General features: G+C 44.2%; 1 protein-coding gene across 8 annotated transcripts in view; it reads left to right on the top strand.

Annotated features, from left to right (window-relative positions):
* Positions 1–1,383: 1,383 nt before the first annotated feature.
* Positions 1,384–27,717, top strand: part of LOC306940033 (putative E3 ubiquitin-protein ligase HERC1) — an 84,248-nt gene continuing 57,914 nt past the window's right edge. For 5 of the 8 annotated variants that reach the window (XM_079524940.1, XM_079524937.1, XM_079524943.1 and 2 more), the window contains exons 1-22: positions 1,529–1,825; positions 5,079–6,093; positions 7,777–7,872; positions 9,256–9,438; positions 10,357–10,569; positions 10,947–11,045; positions 11,177–11,273; positions 11,364–11,507; positions 12,460–12,587; positions 13,243–13,387; positions 14,926–15,097; positions 15,773–15,907; positions 17,161–17,326; positions 17,790–17,915; positions 18,938–19,147; positions 20,092–20,244; positions 21,436–21,568; positions 22,971–23,195; positions 23,656–23,868; positions 25,263–25,436; positions 26,376–26,493; positions 27,330–27,456. In XM_079524940.1, coding sequence (XP_079381066.1) covers positions 5,110–6,093; positions 7,777–7,872; positions 9,256–9,438; positions 10,357–10,569; positions 10,947–11,045; positions 11,177–11,273; positions 11,364–11,507; positions 12,460–12,587; positions 13,243–13,387; positions 14,926–15,097; positions 15,773–15,907; positions 17,161–17,326; positions 17,790–17,915; positions 18,938–19,147; positions 20,092–20,244; positions 21,436–21,568; positions 22,971–23,195; positions 23,656–23,868; positions 25,263–25,436; positions 26,376–26,493; positions 27,330–27,456 — 4,041 coding nt within the window. In that variant the 5' untranslated portion in view covers positions 1,529–1,825; positions 5,079–5,109. Of the gene's footprint in view, positions 1,455–1,528; positions 1,826–5,078; positions 6,094–7,776; positions 7,873–9,255; positions 9,439–10,356; positions 10,570–10,946; positions 11,046–11,176; positions 11,274–11,363; positions 11,508–12,459; positions 12,588–13,242; positions 13,388–14,925; positions 15,098–15,772; positions 15,908–17,160; positions 17,327–17,789; positions 17,916–18,937; positions 19,148–20,091; positions 20,245–21,435; positions 21,569–22,970; positions 23,196–23,655; positions 23,869–25,262; positions 25,437–26,375; positions 26,494–27,329; positions 27,457–27,717 lie in introns of those variants that run through there. The other 3 variants (XM_079524944.1, XM_079524939.1, XM_079524938.1) reach the window with 2 other exon arrangements.

The following is a 27,717-nucleotide window of genomic DNA, read 5'->3' as shown; positions in this document are numbered from 1 at the left end:
CTGAATTGTCTACATTGCATTTAATGTTTGTGTTGGGACAAAAAGTGGGTTACATACACCTGGACATAGGGCGGCCCCTCAAAAAGTCCATAGACTTGGCTCTTGGCTGCCACATCTTCAAAAGCCATGCATTATAGGGCTATAGCGCCCCTCAAAAATGAGGATATTTTGATTAAAGGCCTGGTGACCAGCAGACTGATTGTTGCGTCTGGTGTTATATATTATGGCTCGTTCTGCTGTAGCTTGCACTCCAGACTCTCCTCCATAGTGTTCTTATTCCTCCTCAGCTCCTTCTGGACTGACCTCACCTGACCTCACCTCAGCTCCTCCCTGTCTGGCGGTCTGGTGACGCGAGGTTGGTCTGGCGGAGCTATGCGCTTGCGGAGCGCACCATTCTGAGTGAGGCCCCATCCATGACTGTGCATGCAGAGCGCACCTTTCTAGTTTATAACTGAGTGAGGCCCCATGCCCCCATCCACTGCATAGCAGCTATAGCCTATAGTAGTACTTTAAGGGTGACCAGACGTCCACCTTTGCGTGGGACAGTCCCACATTTCCACATTTCCACAAATTGAGACCCTGTCACACATTGTGACTGACAGGCATCAAAGGTTTTCAGTTGTTTCAGTTCAATGGGCACCTATGGACGGCTGCAATTCGAAACTGGCCCCCATAAAACCTGAATCCCCCACCCACCCCCTTTTCCCCTCACTGTAGGCCTATATGTTTTTTCCCCCTTTTTACTTCCTCTATTAGCTCTGGTCCATAGCTACTCCTCTATGATTTCCTGTTTTTGGCTATATAGAAATGTTTTGATGAATTGAAAATGGCGGGGCCTATTGTTAACAAGTGTAATGCTTTATGCCATTTATGGTGTCGTCCACAGCTAACAGTTTTTGTATTGAGTTGTGCTTGAAATGTACTGTAATCAATCAATTTATGTGTTTTAAGCATGTTAAAATAACATGAGAAATATCCCCTAGGCTAGGCTACAGTATCACATCGGACATATAGGCTACCACCCATGAACAGAATTTGCATTTAAAAATATGTGACATGCTGCCAGAGCGGTTTAATATAACAACATGATATGATATAGGCAATATTATGCCTGCCGCCTATGGAATATATATGACACTGTCAAATGCACACTGCACAGTTTGGATGGTACTGCAGGCAGTGCACTTTTAAATGTGCCATGATCCAAATGAAGCTGATATAATATCCTGAGGTTCAGAAGAACATCAGAAACCGAAACCATAGACCTGCGTGTGGCCATGTGCATTTTAACAATATTTTATTTAATTATAACAGCGTCCGTTCCATCATGTGGATCTTACACTTCACGACCACCTGTCATTGTGCCATATGGCCACTAGTGGTCCGTGGACCACTGGTTGAGAAACACTGTTGTAGACTCTACTCCTTGGGACAATGACAGTCCATCAGTAAAGGTAGGCGGTGGCTCCAGTCAGATGTTTATTGCATGAAGACGCCTGGTGGTGTGCGTGTTTGTGTTTACCTTTAGAGGAGTTGATGTCGCTGCGAGGTGACAACTAAACGCAGAAGCCTTCACCATACTGTACTAACGTCAGGTTAATGCAACGCAACGGCAACGTTAGCATTAGCAGACGGATTAGCTGCATTGCAGGAGGCAGCTAGCCGTTAGCCTATAGATGCAGACAGACCTTCCGAAACCGAAACACACCGGGGGAATCTGTACAGTATGTATGTTGGTGTAACATGGCTATGAAAAGACAATCGTGTCGTTGTCGAATGCACGCGTTTCGTCGCTATATAGGTCATACTGGTGGAAAATGACAAGGTGAATTTACTGTTATGTACTGTCACATCAGCTGTCACGATAGCAAACTAACACAGCACGAACCGTGCCAATATGCTGTAAAAATAGCTCCCAACAGGCTAGGCAGCTAATGTTAGGCAACTCACATTATTAGCCAGAATGTTACTAACTATATTTTATACTGCATGTCAGTTCAGTCTGTTTCCCAGGGATAAACGTAGACGTGGGATAATGCAATGTTATAGCTTTTATTTGATTTGTGTGTGTGTGTGTGTGTGTGTGTGTGTGTGTCTCTGTCTATCTCTCTGTCTCTCTCTCTCTCACACACACACACACACACACACACACACACACACACACACACACACACACACACACACACACACACACACACACATGTCACATTCATGTGTCAGGGCTGAAGTTGCTGAACATCTATCTGGTATATAGTGCTTTAGTGCTACATTAGGAAGCCTTATAGTCTTTACTCACATTAGGAATGTGAGTAAAACGCATTAATGTGATCAGGGTGTGATTACTAGCTGTACCTGCAGCCTGCGAGAGAGTTGCTGGATAGAGAGATCATGCTGCATGTCAGACACCTTTGGAATTAACCATTACAAAATGATCTCAAGGCTGTTGTCACACCTTTCTTCAGAATATCTTCTGCCATAAAACAGATTCTCATCGAATCATCTGATCTAATTCTGCCTGGCCTGTATTCCGATTTGGCCATTGGATGTTTAAATTTGGACCCTAGGTGGACCCCAGCAAAATGTATTAATACAGTATAGCATCTAAAATCAGTTTTTACCACTATAACCTACTTCGGCTATTTGAAAATAGCCGGTCTACAAGCTCGATATGCTCGATATGCTATTTTCTATATCCTGGAGCCGAGCCTGCATGAAATAGTTTGAGAACCAATGGTTTAAAAATCATGGTTGCAAATTCGGGACTGTGCTGTGCTGTGTAAAGCCTGACAGGTGTATGGCAAGTTAGCTTTTCAGTGCAGTAACATTGACGGACCTAAATGCTCATGTTTGATCACTCCACAACTGGAGGCGTCATGTCAAGGCCTTCGCTGTATCACTGCTTCTTGTTATTTTTGTCAAGAGTGGAAACCATATACAGCAGCCGGCAGGCCATAGGCGAGGCAAGAGAGATGTGACTGCACAATACTGTAATGAAAGAGGCAGTCAGTCAGTAGGTCATATAATGAGGCTGTGCATGTTCCACATCGATAGAAGCTATGAATGGCAATGAGGAACATAAGAATGTGGTTTGGCTTGAGCATGAAAATAACCTGGTTCTTTTTACAGCTCAACATTGTGCTATGAAATTGGCCAAGTTGCTATCTTTCTGTCTGACTGTGAAATGAATCTATCTTCAAATCGTGTGTGTGTGTGTGTGTGTGTGTGTGTGTGTGTGTGTGTGTGTGTGTGTGTGTGTGTGTGTGTGTGTGTGTGTGTGTGTGTGTGTGTGTGTGTGTGTGTGTGTGTGTGTGTGTGTGTGTGTGTGTGTGTGTGTGTGTGTGTGTGGAGAGAGATAGAGACCTTTAGCTGCGTGCTTAATGTTAGCCCTCAAAAATGTGCTGATAGTTATGAAAGCAGGATGGGAATGTGGAGCGTCGAGGCTGTGTGTGACGGTGACCCTGGTTGTTTTTTTGCACTGTATTTGGATCGTGTGTCAAAGGGACACCACATGTGCACAGTTCAGAGACAACGATGACAGCTTTCGCTCTGAAACAGAACAAGATCATGGGGGGGGGGGGGGGGGGGGGGCACGACAGGCATCAAGTTGCCTTTACTACTACTACTGGTGTGTTCCTCCTTTAGTCCAGGACAGGCCCTCTGTCGCTGACCCCACCATGGAAATCAACACGCACAGATATTGACGAGTCGGTCAGCTCTACCTGGTGGTCCTATACAGCATTGATTCCCAACCTTTTCATACTGAAGTACCACCTACCGCCATAATAAATAACATTTATTATTTGTTTATTTTGTTAAAATACAAGGGCGTATACAGTAAACAGTACCTGCCCTTTTTTTCTCCATTCCTAAGCCAATGACGCTGCTGCTCTGACAAAACTCAGTCTAATTACTAAATCAGCACGATGATATTTCTAATGTGATTTCATCCGTTCTCAAAGTTCTCAAATCTTCCATTAACGGCTAGGTGTGCTGTCATGCTCATTTCAGCACGATAGCCTATTTTAACCAATTGCTTAGTCAGAAGAACTACCGTACCTGTACTGTAGTCACCAGAGGGGGGCTCCTCTGTGTGCCACCAGAGGGCGACTCCTCTGTGTGCCACCAGAGGGCGACTCCTCTGTGTGCCACCAGAGGGCGACTCCTCTGTGTGCCACCAGAGGGCGGCGACTCTGTGTGCCACCAGAGGGCGACTCCTCTGTGTGCCACCAGAGGGGGGCTCAAGTAGCACTATTGGTACAAGTACCAGTGGTTGGGAACCTCTGCTTATACAGTATAATTTAACTCCTCCTACACATTCTTTGGAGTGAACCTAACACGTCTTCATTTCATAGGGTTCTAATGGGTTGTGTAGCAACATAATTGAAGAAGGCAATAGTGTGCAATGCATCATCAACACATGCTAAACAGATCTGTTTAGCTGTGTTGATCAAATCAAGTAATGACCCAATCGATGTCGCTGCTACATCGCTTGGGTGATTATTTGGTTTGATGTTGTCAAGAAAGACAGAAGATCTTTTTGTTTTGTTTTACCTGCATACATGTATTGTATGTATTGTAGTCAATCAGTGCACAGTGCATGTTCTAAAACTAATGTGGCAATAACTCTTTTTTTAGTCATACTAGATTTGTCATGCCATATCATGAGGTTCATTCTGGAGGGCCATTTGACCCATTTTATCATCTGCATAACGTTCCTGTCGGGAAGAAACCTTTTGTCTTCATATTTCATGTTTTTTCATGAATCTGTGGGTTTTACTAAATGGAAAATATTAGCAAGAGCTTGCGATTAAATAATAACTAACTACTTGTGTACATTGAATACAGTTTGTTTTTTGACATACAAGGTGATTATTCGTGTGGTAAAGCCAAGGAGAGAGTGGCTGGTACATTTCTGCAGAAATCTAAAGCCTACAAATATGAGAAACAAACATTGTAAGCAAATGAGTAACTATACTGTATTTGTGCCATTTCCAAAATGTAAGAAGTCTGGATATGAGAGAAGGGGAGCTTTGGCGCATGTGAATTTAGTAAATCCAATCGTTGTCTCTTTCTCTTAGGTGTACTCCAGAGTTGATGTAATGCTCTGACATGGTGCCTTTCCAGACCCATGTGATGAAAAAGTGGCAGGACCATCTAAACAGTGCCTGGGCTGCAGAAGACGGCGTACAAACCGCCACAAGACATGGTGCCGCCGTTCTCTATGACAAGCTGCTCCACAGCAAGGAGGTGGTGGGCCTGTCGCAGCCTGTTCAAGAGCTCATTGGTCCTCGCCTGCCAGACTTCCAGTACGAGTCTTGTGCTGTCGAGGAGAGGGAGGAGTACCTGTCGGCGTTGCTCGACTGCCAGCGCCGCCTCTCTAACCATGTGCTTTCGCGGAGCCCCTACGCTCTGGGCCTCCATCACAGACTGGTGGTGCTCCAGAGGATCTACTATGCCCTCCACAACAAGTACCACGACCGATTCCGCACACAGCTGCCTCCCCAGTCCACATCCGCTGGGGAGGAGAACGGTGCCGTGGAGCCAGCCTCAGAGCCGTGGCTTCCTGGCGACACGTGCAAAGCAAAATCGGGCACAGATGTTCTGATAGAGATGGGTGTGAGGACTGGCCTTAGTCTGCTGTTTGCCTTGCTACAGCAGAACTGGCGATATGCAGCGTCTTTGGATCCTGGGGCTGCACTCTGCAACGATGTGCTGGAAACGGCATCCTCTGTGCTAGCCTCATTGCCACCACTCTCCCTGGCCAATGAGAACAAGATCCCGGCAGTTGGATTGGACTGTTTGGCGCAGGTAACTAATTTCCTGAAAAAGACATCTGTGAGCTGTGGAGCTGGCGGGGCAGATCGGGCCGGCCGTAGGCTGGCCCTGGAGCTCTTGCTGGGACTTGCAATGCAGAGAGGCTCCCTGAAGTTTCTGCTGGAGTGGGTGGAGGTAGCCTTGGCTGCCTCTGCTGCATCTTCTTCCATGTCCTCCCAATCTTCGTCATCTTCAATGACATCCCAGCAGTCCACGACAGAAGCGGGTGTGGGCTTTGAACTCATCCATCAAACCCTTCTCCAAATGAAGCAGTACTCGGTATGTCTATTCTGGATCATAAGCTGCATTTTCCCTTCACCCTGTCATAACTATAGCTATTATTAATAACAGTGGGAATGTCGTAATAGGCGAACATTCAACAATAGGCGAACGCGTTTTTGACACGCTGAGGAAGGCTCACACCAAACTGTGTGTTGTTGCTGCCCGTGCCAGACAATATAACGCAAGGATTTGAAGTGAGTGCTGGTAATTATTTTGAATTCTCTTCAAGACGACTGTTTTTTTTTCTTTTATTATTATTTTTGACGAGTGCTCACATTTATTTTGCAGTAATTCATACACTACCCACAAAGCACTGCGCCTCCAACTAGCAGAAAGGCAGTTTTCGTCCCACTGTATGCATTCGTCTCTGCTCTGAGCTATTCTGGCTCAAATAAATATCACTCGTTCATTCCACTTACACAAAACCTAATTGGATCTGTAGTAATTCATTGTTTACCTGGCATGCGAGCTTCCTCGAGGCACTACGCTACATTATTCTCTCAGTACTCTACTGGAGAGTTCATGCTTACTCTACTTGTCTGCTTATTACGATTCTGCCCTTGTAAGTGGCTCTGGATAAGAGTCTCTGCTAATAGTGTTGCAGCTATCAATTATTTTCTAGGGGTTAATCTATCGATTACTTTTTGGATTAATCGAATAATTGGGAAGCATTTATATTTTTTGAGCCGCTCCTATGCATTGTGATGAAAGGCACCGCTCACTTTCCACAAGTGTGATTTAAAAAAAAATGGCTGTCTGTCTGTCTGTCTGTCTGTTTGTGTGTTTTTTTTAAATTTATGTAGTAGGGCTGGTCCAATATGTGACCCGATTTTTACTGAGAGCCTGCCATTGTGCAACCTCCAGCTTTTAACCAGAGAAAAACTGAATTTATTTATATTTTATCCAAAATGAGTTAATTGCACAGGTAGACTCTTCACACATGTCTGAAATAAATATCAGACCGGAATCGACATGTAAATATGAAATAAATACTTAAACATGTACTGTAGCTAGGTGTAATGTTAAGAGTCCACAGAAGTGAACCTTTCAAGCCTTTTTTCTCAACTCGCTGTTTTCTGCAAGGTATTACTCTATAAGCCACATCTCCAAAACTGGTGGGTCAAACTGAACAACCAATATGTCAATTTGAAGCTATGATTCCCTGCGTTCATTGATGCTTTCGCAACATGTTTGCACAATGAGATTATTATAGCCTCAATCAGTAATGCTCATATAATAGCTAAGTTGCTAAAGGCAGGTAAAGGAGGCACTTTACTATAATACAGACTTTAAAACCATACAGACAACACTTTTGCCATACTGTATCTCAATGTTACACAATCACACACTATGTCATGATTGGATTCAATGCCGTAATGAGGCTGTAAGGTTTTCAAGGTTTGCACTAGTGTTCTGTCCTGTCCATGTACGTTGTATGTAATTTGTTTTGTTTTATTGTTTACATGTACAATAATGATTGTGACATGTATCTGTGTTGGGAGCCCCTCGAAAACGACAAGGGGTATTTTTTCCTAATAAATAAACTTGTATCATCATCATCTCAGATAATATAGTATCGGTATGGCCCGTCCTTGCTGTAGTACGATTATATATTATAATCTTCAAAGGTTTACTTGTTTAAGGAGATCAAACACATTTGCTATTTTTTGATACCTTCAGGGTTTCGCTGGGGACTCCCTCAATACTCAGGTGCTGCAGAAAGATGCAGATGGGCTCTGTAGACTCTCCCAGGTGGCTCTCTGTTTGTTTGAAGAGGTAAGAAATCAGTCAACCGTGCATTTGACAAGGACTCGCAAAGTGTTATTTTGATTTGTGTTTTTATTACAGAACTCTTACTGTCCACCCTATATCTGAATCTTTATCAGTGGTAGAAGTAGTGTTCCGTTTTTTTTCTCGTTTTTTTTACTTAAAAAAAGTAAAAGTAGCTACTTTATACCACACTATAGAAATACTGTATTCAAATGTGTACATTTGTTAAATTGTTGAGTAATGGCACAAAAGTATTGGCATCAAATACAGTACCAAAGTAAACCTACTCATTATGAATTTCACAATAGTTTTCCAGGACTAGTTGATCTACAAGCTCACAACGGATCGGCTATTTTTGAATAGCTGAGGTGCAAAATATGACTTTAGTGGCTAATGCATGTTTCGTAATAATAATCTGCAAAGTAACGAGTAAGAAAGGTTTTCAAATAATCGTAGTGGAATTTGCGTCTGAGATAGTAGTGGAGTAGCGCAGGGGTTCTCAACGTTTTTGGCCGGGGACCCCCGGAAATGCTTTGGCAATGTCTCGGGACCCCCGCCCCGCCCCCTCCCGACCCCCAATATAAATTGACTGCTACAATAACCTTAACCCCTTTTGGTGTTTTAAGCATTATGTTATAATTTAGCTATTGAAAAATAGCAGACCTACAAGCTCATAGCGCGCCACCGAGTGGCGCGCTATGAGCTTGTAGGTCTGCTATTTTTGAAAAATCGTGAAAATTAAAAATTAAAAAAATCTTTTTTTTGTTTTGTTTTTTTTAATAATTTGGAAACCCCCTAAAATATTTTGGCGACCCCCCGAGGGGTCGCGACCCACGGGTTGAGAACCCCTGGAGTAGAGGTATAAAGTTTCGGTAAATTAATGGACATGCTCAAGTAAGGTAAAAGTGCCTCAAAATTGTAGTACTTGAATAGTTTACTTTCTACCACTATGATCTATGGCCGTGGTTTTCAACCAGTGGTCTGGGGACCGCCAGTGGTCCTTGAGGGGGTTCCAGGTGGTCCCCAGCTAAATGATGGAGAGTTGGTAACCAAATGGACCCTTCTAGATCTTTAACTCAAGAGTTACATTATTGTTAAACATCTGCATTACTTAATTTACAAGAAGTCTACACAATTAGAGAATGTAGAAGAATTGTTATTTCGATTGTTTGCATTTTATCTCGCCTATGGTGCCACATCAATACATCATGGAATTGTGGACAGAAATGATCCAACGATAACAAAATATTCTTTAGTTTTGGGTCTGAGAGGCTAAATCTCATCAAATGGTGGTCGGTGGCTCAAATGCTGAATAAATAATGGGCCTCGAAATGGAAAATGTTGAAAACCACTGATCTATGGCCTTCTTCTCCCTCTCCCCTGGGTCAGATCTGTAACTTGGCCTCTTACTGCCAGTGCTCGTGCAGTACGGGTACGACTGCACCCGGCTCCGAGAATGATACGGTCCTGGTGTATGTGTGGGGCAGCAACAGCAGCCACCAGCTGGCAGAGGGAACCCTGGAGAAGATTCTGCAGCCCAAGCTGGCACAAGGCTTCAGCGATGCACAGATGGTACAGTACCGTGGCACTGCCCTTTCCTGTGTGTGTGTGTGTGTGTGTGAGGCTTCAGTTTGAATAGAATGTCAGGGTAGTGCTCTGGTGGCGTAGTGGTAAAGTATGTACCTGCCCACCACTACAGAGTACGGATGTACGGAACGTGTTTAGCCTATAGGTTGCGTCTTAACCCATTAAGACCTGGGAACAAATTCTACCGCAGATTCTACAAGTGTCTTCTAAATCATGACATAAGTTTTCTGAAAAACTGTGTGTCTATGTCAGTTTGTTCTCAAACAAAGGACCCCAAAAATTGTAAAAAGGAAAAAAAAGAAAAGTATATGTTGTTTCAGGGACTCCCCAGATACAAATATTTGAGTTAAAACGTTTGCTGTGAAAGAATATATTATATTAAAAGATTTGCACACGTTTTCATGATCTTTCAAAAAATAGCAGATCTACAAGCTCGTAGCGTGGCACTCTGTGCCGTAGATCTGCTAAAGTTTAAAATAATGGTTAAAGTGGGTAAAAGATGAGATTAAAAGCTAAATGGGTTAACTTGACATGATAACACAACTGAAAAAGCCTCCAGGTAGTGACTAAGTTGTTCTTTCTTTGTGTGCCATGGTCTCTTGGGTGTTTTGTGATAGATGAGGGATGGGGAGCCAAGGGGACGGGCCACAGGGGAGGGAGAGGGATGGGGAGCCAAGGGGACGGGCCACAGGGGAGGGAGAGAGATAGATGAGGGGAGGGAGAGAGCTGGCTTGTTTTGAAACACAATGGCTTGTTATTGTAATTGCCCTTGTTTATCAGTAGGGGCTGCTTATCACACAGTGACGCTTCAACCTAAAATATAGTCCTGATATGTTAAGATTGTATCTGTCATTTATTGGCCACAACCTTCCTTACTTATTTAGCTCAACCTCTTTCTTGCAGCTGGAGGCAGGCCAGTATTGTACATTTTCAGTGTTTGCAGACGGCTCGGTGAAAGCATGCGGGAAAGGCAGCTATGGCCGCCTGGGCCTGGGGGACTCCAACAATCAGTCCATGCCCAAGAAACTAGTGCTGGAGCCTCACAAAAACATGAAGAAGGTGTCCTCCTCAAAGGGCTCCAACGGGCACACTCTAGCCATCACAGCTGAGGGAGAGGTAAGGGGGAATAGTCTTTCCATTGTGTTGGGGTTGCTTCTGTGACATGTTCAAAGCATACGATTACTCTGTTAAAAGAGTGGGGTCATGACAATTAAATTGAGATGCTCAATTTTCCCTGCCAAGACAGATTCTTGACCTCAAGTAAACGGAACAGGCCACATGTTAATGATGTTATTGACCATTAATGTAAACAACAAATTATAGAATGTGATTTTGTTGTACTTCATCACTGCATTTAAGATGAGGCAACAAATGCTTTTAAATATTGAAAATTAAAATAATGTGAATAATTGTATACATTGTGGAAATCACTGTTTGGACAGCTAAATCTGCCACCCCCCCCAATCCCGTATTTATTTTGATCTATCTTGCAGGTTTTCAGCTGGGGGGACGGAGAACATGGGAAGCTGGGACATGGGAATAGTGCGACGCAGAAATATCCCAAGCTAATACAAGGACCTCTTGTAGGGAAAGTAAGCCTGCTTTTAGCTTTTCGGAAAGGACCAATTGAAAGTGCAGTAGCTTGTGATTATTTGTTTCTTAGTGTTATATCTCCTCCTTTCCATGTGACCTTTTCCTGATTGACCTGTTTGTATTTGGCCAGGTTGTTGTTTGTGTGTCTGCTGGTTACAGACACAGTGCTGCTGTCACTAATGATGGAGAACTCTACACCTGGGGACATGGGGACTATGGCAGGCTAGGTACATTTCTTATTTCTGGATTTTTCCTTATATGCATAAACGAAGAAAAATAACGTAGAAACCACAGTTATCTCTCTCTCTTTGTTACAGGCCTTAGTGACAGTCACAATCGGAACGTACCTACACTAGTGAAGGACATCAGTGGCGTAGGTCAGGTGGCCTGTGGTAACTCACACACCATCGCCGTTTCACAAGATGGACGCATTGTGTGGTCCTTTGGAGGAGGGGACAATGGTATGCTTAAACACATCTCTCCAGGTTAACTCATGCATGTAATCCTGTTCTTTTCGTACATCAAAATTACATTTAACCGATTCAGGACCGGGAACCCCTTTTAGTGTTTTAAGGATTATGTTTTACTTTAGCTATTGAAAAATAGCAGATCTACAAGCTCATATCGCGGCACCAAGTGCTATGAGCTTGTAGATCTGCTATTTTTTTTTAAATCCTGAAAATGTGTCGCAATATATGAATATTCTTTCAGAGTGAACGTTTTTAACTAAAATCTTTGCTTCTGGGGGGGGGTCCCTGAAACAACATATTTTCATATGGGGGTCGGCGGCCAATTACATATAATTTTTGGGACATGAAATAGCTTGAGAATCACTGACATAGAAACATACATGTAGGTTTTTCAGAAAAAATTATAAGACATTTGTAGAATCTGGTCTCAGTCCTAAATGGGTTAATCCATTGAGACCTGGAACGCATCCATGTCACGTTAGCGTTTAACCACATTAACCATTAACCCATTTTGGGGCGGGAACCCCTTTTGGTGTTTTAAACATTGTTATAATTTAGCTATTGAAAAATAGCAGATCTACAAGCTCATAGCGCGCCACCGAGTGGCGCGCTATGAACTTGTAGGTCTGCTATTTTTGAAAAATCGTTCAAATGTGCCTCAAATCTTTCCGAAAATTGTCATGATTTAGAAAACTTATTTTTTTTAAAATTTCGACGTCAGTCCTGAATGGGTTAACTGTGCTGCAGAACATTACATATGTCGCATAAATTGGATTAGAAAAATTGCATTGAGAGAAATCCAGACATCCTGTGTGATGATAGTCCTTGCACAGTCGGAAACCCACATGTTATTGTTGAAGGACAGCACCCAAAGTATTACCCATATTGATCTATTATGACAGGAGTCTTGTAGTTGTGTTCAGCAATGGTATGTTGATGACAGGTAAACTAGGCCATGGAGACACCATCCGTGCCTACCGCCCCAAGGCAATAGAGGCCCTGCATGGATTTGTCATCAGGAAGGTCTGTGCTGGCAGCCTGGCATCTCTGGCCCTCACCTCTTCTGGACAGGTGAGATTCAAACATGGTTAAACTGCATTATAATATAGGATGTATACCTATTATACTTTAGTGGTGTAGACATTCCTTTTACCTGGACCTAGAAGGAGAAGTACATAATTGCTACTGTCTTCGCCTGTACCGTTGGCTACATTGGCTATGGACCTTTCAAGGTACTTGAGGTGTGCACAACCCTTCTTGCTTTTACTTGAACATAGGCCATAACTTCCTGTCATAGTTAGGATGTATGTTATAGTTCATGTAGATATGTTATTACTGTGTGTTGGCATCGGAATGCTTTCACTATATATTCCAGGTGGTCCCAAATAGAGTTGGACTCATAAGGGTCCATTTGGTTTCATTTTACGCTCTCTCAAGAGTTAAATTATTCTTAATCACCTGTCTACACAATTGGAGCATGTAAAATAATTCTTATTTTGATCAATGTCTGCCTTATCTCTCCTATGGTGTACCAACATCAATGGAATTGTGGACAAAATCTTTTCCAAGGACAACAAAATATTATTTCGTTTTGGGTCCGAGAGGCTAAAATGTCATCAAGTGGTGGTCCGTCCGTGGCTCAAATGCCGAATAAATAATGGTCCTTGATATGAAAAAAGGTTGAAAACTACTGCTATACTATATTACAGATATTTGTCTCCCCCAGGTGTTTGCATGGGGTTGTGGCCCATGCCTGGGCTGTGGCTCGTCTGACACCACCTCTCTGAGGCCTAGGCTCATCGAGGAACTCGGCGTCACCAAGATCATTGATATTTGTTGTGGAGACAGCCATTGTTTGGCTCTATCCCATGGTAAGACCATTACAGACAGACCACCAGCGATTCTTTGAGCATTATCTGAAGAGCTTTATAGTTGTATAATAAACACCGATACGTGTTAAATTCACTGTTCCTTAAATGACAAGACGCAATGTTTTTGGATTTCTTCTACCACTTGAACCGTAGCGTCTCAAATCTGAGCATGTCATGATAGGCGAACATTTGTCACAAATAGCCCTAGCTTGTAGACTTTTGGGAGATTTGGCGTAGAGCTGAAAAAAGACGGGCCATGTACGTACAAACCCCTAGGCGACACAAGTCAATACAGTTTAAATGGTTAAAAGCCCTATTTTTGAGGGCCCCTAGCCCCTTCAATTCATGGCTTTTGAAGATTTTGTTATAGCCAAGTCTATGGGATTTTTAATGTTTGTTTAGTGCACTTATGACGTACAGCCTCGTGTAGCCAGCCTTCCATCGGCCTTTGCAATGCATATTGCCCCTTGCAGTGATAAGTCTATGGACTTTAAAGGAGAATTCCATACTAGAAGGCTTTCTTACCTTAATTTGTAGTCCCCACCAAAGAGGTCCAGGTGTTATTTTGTGCATTATTGGCTATTTCCCCTAGCATAAGCCCTCAATTGGGGTTGGGTTTTTGTGCTAATTCGCTTATTTCCATTGAAATAAGTAGTAAAGTGTGCCGCTTGGGATACTATTTACATTAGGAAGAGAGGATATATACAAAAAAAATGGATGGAAATAAGCGAATACCCCATAGCCCCATTCAATTCAATGCAATTCATTGACGGCTTATGGTAGGGGAAATAGCCAATAATGAGTTTTTGCACAAAATAACACCTGCACCTCTTTGGTGGGGACATTACAACTACAAATAAAGGTAAGAAAGCCTTCTAGCATGGAATTCACCTTTAATGTTGGTTTAGGGTACTAAAAGACAACGTAAGACGGCATGTGGCCAATATAAATACAAATACAAGTGATTTTAATTCATTGTATGCCTAAATATGGTGAATCATGTTTTTTTGAGTGGTGTAAACCACTCCAACAACTGGCTTTGTTAGTTTACGTGTCCACGTGTTTGTTCGTACCAAAAAAATCACACCCGTGTGAACTGAGTGGTGTAAGGTCTTATATAGACTGATCAGCTGTGGTCTGACGTAATGAAATCACACCCGTGTGAACTGGGTGACCATAGCAACCATGCTCATTTTTTGGTACGAACAGACACGTAAACTAACAAAGCCAGTTGTAGGAGTGGTTTACACCACTCAAAAATGAGCATGGTTGCTATGGTCACCCAGTTCACACGGGTGTGATTTCATTACGTCAGACATTACGTCAGACCACAGCTGATCAGTCTATATAAGACCTTACACCACTCAGTTCACACGGGTGTGATGTTTTTTTACCTATAATGACTTAACCAAATATATAGGCACACCAGGATGTGTGCCTATATGGCACAGTGGATCATTCATGCATAGAGACTTTGCTCTACAAAATGTCCTAGAATGTGTTCTCTTCTCCTCACGCCCTGTTCTGTTCTGTTCCAGAGAACGAAGTCTACGCCTGGGGCAACAACGCCATGGGACAGTGTGGACAAGGTCACACTACCACACGTGTCACCAAACCCAAGAAGGTGATTGGTCTAGAGGGTGTATCAATTCAACAGATCACGGCTGGCACCTCCCACAGCCTGGTTTGGACTGCAGTGCCCACAGACAGGTAACGCCTCAATAAGACTAAACCAAACTTGTGCTTTTTTATGTTCAGTTGATTGGCTACCATAGAACTATGATCAGATCAAATTGAACACATGTTTACTTGATAATTTTTTAAATGTTCCCCGAATTATCTCATGCGCTAAGGTGTGTGTGTGTGTGTGTGTGTGTGTGTGTGTGTGTGTGTGTGTGTGTGTGTGTGTGTGTGTGTGTGTGTGTGTGTGTGTGTGTGTGTGTGTGTGTGTGTGTGTGTGTGTGTGTGTGTGTGTGTGTGTGTGTGTGTGTGTGTGTGTGTGTGTGTGTGTGTGTGTGTGTGTGTGTGTGTGTGTGTGTGTGTGTGTGTGTGTGTGTGTGTGTGTGTGTGTGTGTGTGTACTAATTGTGCTACTGTTATCTACGACAAATACTGTTTCTTCCAGTGGTGAAATGTCCCTTTAACCATATCAAACTGCGGGTCCTTGAATTAAAAAAGGTTCAGGATCAACGGCCAGAGCTTTTTTCTTGACAATGTTTAGTTTTCACCTATGACAAGATAGCCGTGGCAGGGATATTGTCTTGCCACGGAACCTCTTCTCGGAGCTAACGGCGGACGGTGAGGTTCCAAACGGGGCTAGGTCAGACGCTGCCGCACCTCCTCTATGCACATTATGCACCAACCTGTGAACCCTTTTTCCTCGTAGACAGTTGGTGGCGTGGCATCGGCCCTTCTGTGTGGATTTAGAAGAGAGCACTTTCACCTACCTGCGCAACTTCCTGGAACGTTACTGTGACGGCATAGGAGATGACACCCCCCCCACCCCATTCCCATCTAAAAGGTGCGCCCCATCAAGAATCTAACTTTTACATTAATATTTAAGTAACTGCAGTGTGTCCCTTGTGTTTTATGCTGTGAGGTGTTATGCAGACCCTAGGAAGACTAGTGGCCGCGGCAGCGGAAGCTAATGGAGGTCCCAATTAACCCATTCAGGCCTGACGTCGAAATTAAAAAAAAATAGTTTTCTAAATCATGACAATTTTCAGAAAGATTTGAGGCACATTTTAACGATTTTTCAAAAAATAGCAGACCTACAAGTTCATAGTGCGCCACTCGGTGGCGCGCTATGAGCTTGTAGATCTGCTATTTTTCAATAGCTAAATTATAACAATGTTTAAAACACCAAAAGGGGTTCCCGCCCCAAAATGGGTTAATGGTTAATGTGGTTAAACGCTAACGTGACATGGATGCGTTCCAGGTCTCAATGGATTAAGAATAGAGCTTAGTAATACATTCAAAATGATTTCTTAGCCAGTTCAGCACCCCAAAAACTAAGAATGTGTACTTTTTTAGATGCGAAACAATATCTAATATGAAATTAGTTTACCTTTTACATTTTATTGATCACTCTTTAACCACCAACCCTAGTATCCCTATTCTGGGGCAAGCATTCAGCAAAAATATCAGATCTGCACGCTAACACGGTGTGAGCTTGTAGATCTGCTATTTTCAGAGCGCAACACCCAAACATAAAATGACTTTGTCTTTTAGTTCTACAAGATTTCTTCTCCACTATATCCCTCCCTAACTCATAGTAGTTTATTTGTTGACAATTGTCAATATATTTAGGCTTAGGTTTTGTCAATGAAAAATAGTTACAGTAGTTGGCGATTTTTTGTCATAGTTTTAGTTGAAAAACACACACACACACACACACACACACACACACGCTTGTAGATTTTCTATTTTCAGCATGCAACCAAATGTAAAATCAGCCCATTACGACGCAATCAACGCCAAAATACATTTTTTTGACAACAGAAAAAAGAAAGACAATTCAAAAGAATTGCTGTCCAAATGAACAGTGGTGTGTGTGTGGTGTCCTGCAGGGAACAGCAGCAGTTTGTCCTGCTGTGTATGAACAGTGGTGTGTGTGTGTGGTGTCCTGCAGGGAACAGCAGCAGTTTGTCCTGCTGTGTATGAAGCTGTAATGAACAGTGGTGTGTGTGTGTGTGTGTGTGGTGTCCTGCAGGGAACAGCAGCAGTTTGTCCTGCTGTGTATGAACAGTGGTGTGTGTGTGTGGTGTCCTGCAGGGAACAGCAGCAGTTTGTCCTGCTGTGTATGAAGCTGCTGTCCATCCACTTGTCCTTGGCCCATGCCGGGTGTACTGGTGCCACGGTCCTGGGGGCTCAGGGCCCCCCCCTCAGGAACCTGCTCTTCAGGCTGATGGACTCCAACGTACCGGACTCCATACAACAGGTACACAGTAAAACCACTGCATCTCAACCTGTGGGTCGGTCGGGACCCCCAGGGGCGGTCTCAACAGGGGGTTCCAGGGGGTCCCACCTAAAAGGATCGATAGTCAGGAACCAAGTGAACCCTTACGGATGTACACATAGAATCAAAGGAATCATTTCAAATGGTCCGTGGCCTAATAATGCATATCAAACTGGGGGTTCTCAACATAAAAATAAAAGTTTAAGAAGCACTGCAGTAAAGCATTCACTGTTCAAAATATACACCAGTCAAAGCAGTAGATCTATGTGGTCCCTAACTGATTCAGGATCTGCTATATTGTACATAATATGCAAAACCATATCAGCTCTTTCTGAATTATTTGCCAAGTTGGAAATCGTGTGTGTGTGACTGTTTGTGGGTGTGTTTGTGTGTGTGTGTGTGACTGTGTGTGTGCGCGCGTGTGTGCGTGCGTGTGCGTGCACAGGCGGTGATGAGCACTTTGTCCACTGGGGCATCTCTACTACTCCCTCCACTCAGAGAGAGAACAGAATTGCTCCACTCCCTCTTACCTCAGGGCCCGGAGAGCTGGGAGCACCTCTCCAAAGGACAGGTAAGAACTCTTACCTCAGGGCCCGGAGAGCTGGGAGCACCTCTCCAAAGGACAGGTAAGAACTCTTACCTCAGGGCCCGGAGAGCTGGGAGCACCTCTCCAAAGGACAGGTAAGAACTCTTACCTCAGGGCCCGGAGAGCTGGGAGCACCTCTCCAAAGGACAGGTAAGAACTCTTACCTCAGGGCCCGGAGAGCTGGGAGCACCTCTCCAAAGGACAGGTAAGAACTCTTACCTCAGGGCCCGGAGAGCTGGGAGCACCTCTCCAAAGGACAGGTAAGAACTCTTACCTCAGGGCCCGGAGAGCTGGGAGCACCTCTCCAAAGGACAGGTAAGAACTCTTACCTCAGGGCCCGGAGAGCTGGGAGCACCTCTCCAAAGGACAGGTAAGAACTCTTACCTCAGGGCCCGGAGAGCTGGGAGCACCTCTCCAAAGGACAGGTAAGAACTCTTACCTCAGGGCCCGGAGAGCTGGGAGCACCTCTCCAAAGGACAGGTAAGAACTCTTACCTCAGGGCCCGGAGAGCTGGGAGAACCTCTCCAAAGAACAGGTAAGAACTCTTACCTCAGGGCCCGGAGAGCTGGGAGCACCTCTCCAAAGGACAGGTAAGAACTCTTACCTCAGGGCCCGGAGAGCTGGGAGCACCTCGCCAAAGGACAGGTAAGAACTCTTACCTCAGGGGCCGGAGAGCTGGGAGAACCTCTCCAAAGAACAGGTAAGAACTCTTACCTCAGGCCCCGGAGAGCTGGGAGCACCTCTCCAAAGGACAGGTAAGCACTAGAGCTAGTTTGCATTCCTGAAAAGGAAAAAGGCCTACAAGTTCGCCACTCGGTGGCGCGCTATGAGCTTGTAGATCTGCCATTTTTCAATAGCTAAATTATAACATAATGTTTAAAACACCAAAAGGGGTTCCCGCCCAGAATGGGTACGTGTTGTGAGCGTGTGGACTTGTGAAAAAAATCTATTAAATTGTTTAGTTTGATTAACACGCTAAATGCTCTTTTTGTCCTTTTCTTGTCTAGCGTCTGCAGTTGGACATGGTACTGAGCAGCCTTCAGGACCAGAGCCACGTCGCGTCTCTACTAGGATACAGCACCTCTGGGGAGCTGACGGGTTCAGGCATTCCTACAGACTGTCCACCCTCCTCATCCAGCCTTCCCGAGGCCTACGACAATCTCCATTTGGTGGAGGTTCTACTCAGGACCCTTCTCCTAAGCATCGGCTTCTACACGGTATACATTTTGAAGTATTCTCCATCATTCAGCAGCTTACATCATGTATATATGGGGCGGCTGTGGCTCAGGAGGTAGAGCAGGTCGTCCAATGATCCCTGGGTCGGCGGTTCGAATCCCGGCTCCTCCCGTCCACATGTGTCCTTGGGCAAGACACTGAACCCTACATTGCCTCCAATGAGTTGGTCGGTGTGAGCCTGCCACCATTGGTGTCTGAATGTGGGAAGTGAGGACGCTGGCGTCGACTGTTCGCCGCTTCACCTCCCAATGTATGAATGAATGAACCATTGTAAAGCGCTTTGAGCACTTGGAAAGGCGCTATAAAAATGCAATTCATTATAGCTATTATTAACAGTGGGAATGTCGTAATAGGCGAACATTCAACAATAGGTGAACGCGTTTTTGACACGTTGAGGAAGGCTCACGCCAATGTATGAATGAATGAACCATTGTAAAGCGTGTTGAAAAGCGCTATAAAAATGTAATTCATTATTATTACATTATATTTTACTCCAAATATTGAGATGCATTACATTGACTGTCAGCAAAATGTTGAGTAAAAATTCCACTGGTTATTGTCACTTACTGTAGGTTTAGAGTAATTGGACTTTCCAACTGAAACTTGATGTTTGGCTTTATTTGCGTATGTTTGCTCCTCTGATAATTCATGGATTATTTTTCATGAAAAATCTTGTCCACCAGGGCAAACGTATGACACTAAAGTGACTACATGCTAAATGGATAATTGGAAATCAAAACCCACTCAAAGTAATTTAATTTGTGTGGATGTGTGTCTAGTGACGTAATTGTCTCCGAGGAGCACATTTTTCTAGTTTAATTTTGTAAATGTGTGTCTATGGTCCACTCATGGGGCCATTTTATTTGTGTACATCTGTGTGTCGGGCCCACAGTCATTTAAGGTGTGCTAATGTGTGCCCACGCAGGAGCAAGCATTTGGTGAACTTGAGAAGAACAGCGACAAGCAGCAGTCTAGTGAGAGTCAGAGACAGACTGATCCTCCCTCTCACTTCCACAATCTGCTGTCTGCCCTCCACAAACACCTGCTGGCCCACTGCTACGTCTACACCAGCATAGAGGTACACCAATCGGTTCACTCGACAACAGAACTTCGCTGTCGGTTGAAAACAGGGAAGACAGCGTTTTGACACTGACATCATATCACGGTGACGCCATATTTGTGTTCCAAATAATGGAGTTATTTGCCTCTCCATTGACTTCCAGGATAAAATCGTAGTTAAATATTTCGATTTACTTTATTGGCCTACTGGCAGTGCACACGAGAGACTGCACGAATCGATCCATTGGTTTATGTGATTTGTTCCAGGCACACAGACAGACAGACAGACAGACTCTGAATAGGAGCTGTTCTGTGTGCCTGCAATGGTACATACTTTTTTTGGCCGTGCACCCCCTGTTACCTCTCGACCTAGCTGACGCACCCCCCAACGCTAAGTCTCGTTGCATTTGGCCGAAAAATTATACATTTTTAAATTTTAATATGATTATGGCAAATAATGACTGTCACTGCACTGAGAGACATGCAGCTGCTGTATACTCCCGCAGCTGCTCTATACATCTCCTTACAACAGTGGTTTACCAGATTTTGCCGTTTGTGCACCCCCCTAGAGGGTGTTCGCGCACCACAAGGGGTACACGCACCACAGTTTGGGAACCCCTGCTTTAAACCGTTACCTCGCGGGGGCACGGTGGCACAGTCGGTAGTGTGTTCGATTCCCACTGGGGACGCTGTTGGTGCGTGTTCTCTCCTCCGCGTCATCAGTGCCCATACCCTAGGTGGGGTTGGCGAAAGGGCCTTTCTGTGTGGAGATTGCATGTTCTCCCCGTGTCCCCTAGGGTAGGTACCCTCACAAAAAAAACATGCAGTAATCCTGGTCTCTAAACTGCCTCCCCCTGCCTGGCCAGCCGGGGCGCCTGATGGAGGAGAAAGGAACTGGTTGGAATAACGTGTTCCTTCCACGCGCTACGTCCAACCGGTGGAAACTCCCCCCTGTCAGGTGCAAAGAAGCGGCTTGGACGCTCATGCATTGAAGGAAGCATGAGGTCAGTCCGTTGCTCTCCCCAGGTTGGCGGAGTGTGTGTAGAGCCCAGGATCCCATTAGATAATTGACACTGGGTGACAAATGGGTTGCAAAATCGTGGGATAAAAATTATATAAAAAAAAAAGAAAAAACTGTCACCTTGCGTTGCATAGACATACTGTCTAATTGTATGTAGTGAATGATTCCACTGACGTCACTGTCCTGCAGGATGACAGCAGTGTGGCGCTGCTCCACAAGCACCTCTGCCTGCTGCTACCATATGCTGGTGAGACCTTCAGGAGGGCAAGCGCACTGTTGGAGGAGAGCAACTCAGACCGGCACATTACCCACAAGCTGCACAGTAAGAACCACATGCATTCTCTGCCTTGTCTTGTTTTTAGGCTCATTTGAATTAATCTAGCTTTAACACAATCCATGCCAACCTCGAGATATCTCGAGGAAAGCTATTAAACCCTCCTTGGCCATTCACGAGAACACGAGATTTGATTAAAGAGCATTAATCCAGCTTTAAAAAGAATATGTTTTACCTTATTTTCGCATCCGCGGCTGGACCCCATATGACTCCCATGTCATAGAAACACCCTGCATCCCGATCCTCGGTGCACGCGCCCGTACAAACGGTCATTAGTGGTTTTTAGTTTAATTAAACATTAATTCGAGGTCGCGCTATGCAGTTCACAGCCGCGAGCGAGACTGGCGCGGCAATGGAGGACAATCACTTCCGGGTCGGCCGGATGAGAGCTCTTCTTCTTATGACGGCGTGGAACAAACTCTCACTATACCTTCGACAGGCACAAGCACAGCTCAAGACCTACTTATACACTCTTGCTTTTAGTTGAGCTTTTATAAAATCCTTAATGTTATTCATGTCCTCACTGTATTGCATTACTGCTATTATTCTAATGTTGTTTCATGCCTTTTGCTTTTCTTTTTTTCGCCATTGCTCTGTAAAGCACTTTGAGCTGCATTTCATGTCATGAAAGGTGCTATAGGAAAAGAGAAGGGAAGCCGCACACTCATATGCTCCAAAAGATACATTTATTGACGACGTTTCGAGCCAAGGCTCTTCATCTGGTCAAAAACCTTGACCGTTTGACAGTTTTTGAGAGCCTTTGCTCGAAACGTCGTCAATACATGTATCTTTTGGAGCATATGAGTGTGCGGGTTCCCTTCTCTTTTCCTATGTCACTTTTTGAACCCAGCACCTCCACGAAGTGATTTTTTAATATAGTTTCTGTATGAAAGGTGCTATACAAATACAGTTTTATTATTATCCCATTTTGGGCGGGAACCCCTTTTGGTGTTTTAAACATTGTTATAATTTAGCTATAGAGGGTATGCGCATGCTTAAAGTGAATGGCACATCGAGTGGCAAAGCAGCAGGCAAAGTGAGTTTAACATTGTTTAATGTTGTTTAATGCAATCAGATAGGACTTTTCTGTTTGTATGCATGGGTTGTCAAGGCCAGAAAGTAGTTTTTTGCCACTTAGTAGGTGTTCCTGCATAACTTCCGGGTTTGATGATGATGTCACGCGCATACTCTCTATTGAAAAATAGCAGATCTACAAGCTCATAGCGCGCCACCGAGTGGTGCGCTACGAGCTTGTAGGTCTGCTATTTTTGAAAGAAAATATTTATTTCAGAAAACTGGAGGATTTAGAAGATTTTTTTTTAACATTTTGAGGTCAGGCCTAAATGGGTTATTATTATTATGATGAACCGGTGTTCTCTCCTTTTCCCAGCCGTGTTGTACGGCTCGGTAGCCGGCAGCCTGCTGTGTCAGGTTGTGTACTCCTTGCTGCTGCTCCCGCTGGCCGTGGTGCGGCCGTTGCTCGCTCAGCTGCTGGCCCTGCTGGAGCACCTCAACCACTTCAACAGTCTGCTGCCGGACAGACGGCCGCTGGAGGAGGAGGAGGAGCCGCTCCAAGCCCCGGACAGCGCAGCAGCGTCATCATCCTCCTCCTCAGGTGGGTGAAGATGTCACTTAGTTTGTTATAACCCCATTATAAGACCAGAGGACCCCATTCTACAGTTTTCGATGTATATGTTCAAGCCTGATGGCCTCGTAAGTCTAATATCTCCCCCGAGTCATAAGGATATCTCTTTGGCTTAGTGGTTAAGATGTTGCACTGCGCAAAAAGCATTGAATACGGATGTGTATATTACAGGAAACTCCCGTTAAACTTTCCAACAAACTCCCGAATTGTACCATCACACCTGTATATTACCGTATATTAACTGTATATGCCCGCTAAACTTGAGGTTTACAGGCAAAATACAGTGCCCATAATTGCCCGTTAACTCCTCTTTTCACGCAGTTAATTGGCTTTCCACGCGGGAGAACCGGGTTCAATTCCCAGGTGTTACATATTTATATATTCAAAGATATATATATAAAAGGATGTTGCATCCCAAATTTCCTTCCAGAACAAGGTGAACACACATCCGGTCAGCAGCAGCAGGAGGAGAACAAGTGGGTGTGGCTTCTGGACCTTGAGCGTTCGGTGGCTCTGGCGACTGGACGCTGCCTTGGCGACATGCTGCAGGGCCCGCCCCCCTCACCCCAGGAGAACGCCTCCCAATTCTGGCTGTCCAATCTGCTCCTCAGGAATGGTCTGGAAATGGATGGAGACCAACTGGGTAGGACAATTCACAGAGATCTGGTGGTGCTTTTGGTTAAACGTAGCCTTCGGTCAAGACTATTGAGAGCATGTTTTCGCTGTGCAACATGCCTTCAAAGGTACAACCTCTTATAGATCGTCTGTTTTCGGTTCTTATTTTAGAGCATTTGATGTGGTCAAACTAGCAAAATGTTCTGAAGCATCTTCCATAAAATCTGTAATAGTCTCGATCGGAAATCTCATATGAAAGCAAAGGTTAAAGCCTCTATCTGTAATGTTTTCACCTGGTTGACAGCAGGGACAAATTGGACAATACTAAAACATCATTTTGCATTCTGTGTTGATTGTTTAGGAATCAGCGCTACTGTGTGGGGTGGCTCCTGTCATGCTGTCTCACAAAACGCACTTTTAGGACTTGGTCATGCAAACATTTTCAGTAGTGAGATTTTATTTTTGCTTTAATGCATGGGTTGTTGCAATCACTATGCACTATAATACTTCACCATATGCTATGACTGAAAAACGCATTAAATGTAACCATGTGTACGTTCCCTAATGCCATTTCAATGGTAAGCTGTGTTGTTTTCACCCCATGAAGGAATTGCGGATTCGGCCACACCCCGAAATACCCATATTTGTGTCTCAAAGAATATGTTTTCTAGAGTCAGAATTTTACTTAATAGTCTTGATCTCTACTTAGTTTATTTAATAGAAAATAATGGGGTTTAGACGCATAACATTTTGAGATCGGTGTGAGTTTCTGCGAGGTAGTATCCGCTGTTTGAGTTGGCATATTCAACCATGTTATGTTACATTCTGACAGATGGACACATGACATGTACAGTATTGAATCCGCTGGGGAAAGTCAGTTGTCATGGAAATACAGCAGTTATGAAACACAGGACAGATACAGAAAGAGATACAGCTAGGAGTAACACATAATACTAACGATAAAGATAAAAACAGTACTGATGTCGTCGATTAACCCATTTTGGACCGAGGTCGATTAAAAAAAAAAGGCTTCTAAATCCTAATTTTTTTCTGAAAAACCCATGTTTCTATGTCAGTGGTGCTCAACCTTTTTCATGTCAAGGACCCCCAGAATTATCTCTATTGGGCCACGGACCCCCATCTCAAAATATGTAGTTCCAGGGTCCTCCCCAGAAGCAAATATTTTAGTTAAAAATGTTCGCTCTGAAATATATATTCAGTGATTTGCGCCACATTTTAAAGATTTTTCAAAAATAGCAGACCTACAAGCTCAAGTCAAATAATGTATCTGGATGGCACTAATTGTAAGATACCTTTTGATTTGATTTAATTTGATTTAGCACAACATTTGAAAACAATACAAAAAAACAGTACACAAAATATGAAAGAATTCTGCCCTGTTCTACATACGGTGTGCTGCAGACTATGACATGAAGTGGCTGACTGAAGCGGTGCTGCTGGGCAGCAGCGAGGTCAGGCTGACGGAGCTGAATTTAACAGAGGACACCAGCACCCTGTTGGAACTGGCCCTGGGCTCCTCCAGGGAACCGGCCAGCACCCTGTGGCAGAAGATGATGGACTATGCTTTCAGTAGAGGTACATTGGGTTTTGCATGCATTATGTTAACCCATTTAGGCCTGAGGACGATTCTACAAATGCCTTCTAAATCCTGACAGTTTTCTGAAAAACCTATGTTTCTATGACAGGCGTTCTCAAACATTGTCATGTCAATGACCCCCAAAAATATATGTAATTGGCCGCCGACCCCATCTGAAAATAATTTATCAGTAAAAAGGTTTGCTCATTTGCCACATTTTCACGATTTTTCAAAAATAGCAGATCTACAAGCTATTTTTCAATAGCTAAAGTATAACATCATGCTTAAAACACCAAGGGGTTCCCGTCCTGAATGGAGTAAAGAGGAAAGTCTAGTGATTGTGATAATAACGGTTGTATAGTTTTATTGTCTCCACCAGGCCGAAGGCATGGGGAGAGAGTATGTTTTGCACTCCGTCCGTGTGTGTGTGTCCGTCCGTCCGTCCGTCCGTCCTTCCGTCCGTCCGTTACCAGCTAATCTTCGGCACCGTTAACCCGGTCGATGCCAAACTTTGCACACACACTCCCTGGATGCCAACGATGAACCTCTGCCCCGCATTTTCCAGAACGGCCTGTTATAGCGCCACCATGAGTCAGCTTTTCACATTTTTTACCTAAAACTGCACCGATCTGCGTTAAACGATTTTTGGACAGATTCTGTCCAAAAATCTCACAAATCGTTACACAGTATCTCTATGGTCATGTGCTCAAGTCGGATCTGTCCGATATTTCATATTCCATCCTAATTGGCTATAATTGGCTGTCACAGTTTGCAAGATTGCCCCTTTTTGAACAAAAGCCTCAAATCATGAACGCAGCATGCAATTTACGTGAAATCTTTCACAGACTTTCCTACTAGGCTGAGGAATATATCCCACCCTTTTCACATTGTTTTCATCTGCTTTTCCTGTAAATGAGCTACGTGTTTTTCTTTTACAGCAGACTGGGAGAGTGGAGGCTCTTCGGGCGATCTTCTGTTGGAAATGGTTTGTCGCTGCAGCCTGGCAGCTCTTCTAAAACACACAGGCCTGCTGGACGTGGCCTGTTCACAGGACAGGTCAGTGGTTCAAACACGTCGACACCAAAATAATCCAATGTACGTACAGTATGTCTCTGCGTGATCTAATTCAGGGGTTCTCAACCCGTGGGTCGCGACCCCTCGGGGGGTCGCCAAATTATTTTGGGGGGTCCCCAAAATATCTTCCCAAAAAAAAAAAAAAAGATTTGTTTTTAAATTTTATTTTCACGATTTTTCAAAAATAGCAGACCTACAAGTTCATAGCGCGCCACTCGGTGGCGCGCTATGAGCTTGTAGATCTGCTATTTTTCAATAGCTAAATTATAACAATGCTTAAAACACCAAAAGGGGTTCCCGCCCAAAATGGTTTAAGGTTATTGTAGCAGTCAATTTATATTGGTGGTCGGGAGGGGGCGGGGCGGGGGTCCCGAGACATTGCCAAAGCATTTCCGGGGGTCCCCGGCCAAAAACGTTGAGAACCCCTGATCTAATTAACACCGCTAAATGGACTATGTGACGGATGTGACATGATGTGCTGTGATTTCTGTTCAATCCCACAGGGTTCATAAAGCATTGTGATGTGTTGAGAGCATCTACATCAGCTATTTTCACTTGCCCAGAATAAGAACGCAAGGGGTTCAGGTGTTGTTTTCACTCCCATGCCAGCTTCACTCTCAACATGGAGTATCAGTATTTATAAGTATAATAAACCTTCTTTAGGTGGGGATGGTTTCTCTATTTGACATAATGGCCTATATTATGTGAGACTGTCCAAATTATCTCACAGGCCAGATATTATTTCTGGACTATTATTTGAGGGTATACAATCAAAGGAATCCACAACTAAGTTGCTTTCCCATTCTGCTTTGTGACAGGTATGAGCCCTGCCAGATGCTAATCAAAGTCTATGAGATGGTTTTTAAAATCAGAAGCACCCTATTGGCCTACAGAGACAATCTTGGCAGCATAGCAGCTGCTGAGACTATGGCTGCCACCAAACAGGTACAGTATCACACAGTCTAGCTATAGGGCAGGGGTGGGCAACTGTGACGATGGAGAGGGCCACTATGGTTCCACACTCACTCCAGAGAGGGCCACTATGTTTCCACACTCACTCCAGAGGGCCACTATGTTTCCACACTCACTCCAGAGAGGGCCACTATGGTTCCACACTCACTCCAGAGGGCCACTATGTTTCCACACTCACTCCAGAGGGCCACTGTGTTTCCACACTCACTCCAGAGAGGGCCACTATGTTTCCAC

The sequence above is a fragment of the Electrona antarctica genome (genome assembly GCF_951216825.1).
Source record: "Electrona antarctica genome assembly, chromosome: 16".
NCBI lineage: Eukaryota > Metazoa > Chordata > Actinopteri > Myctophiformes > Myctophidae > Electrona > Electrona antarctica.
The sequence above is the reverse complement of the archived record's forward strand: the minus strand, read 5'-3'. Positions and strand labels throughout refer to the sequence as shown.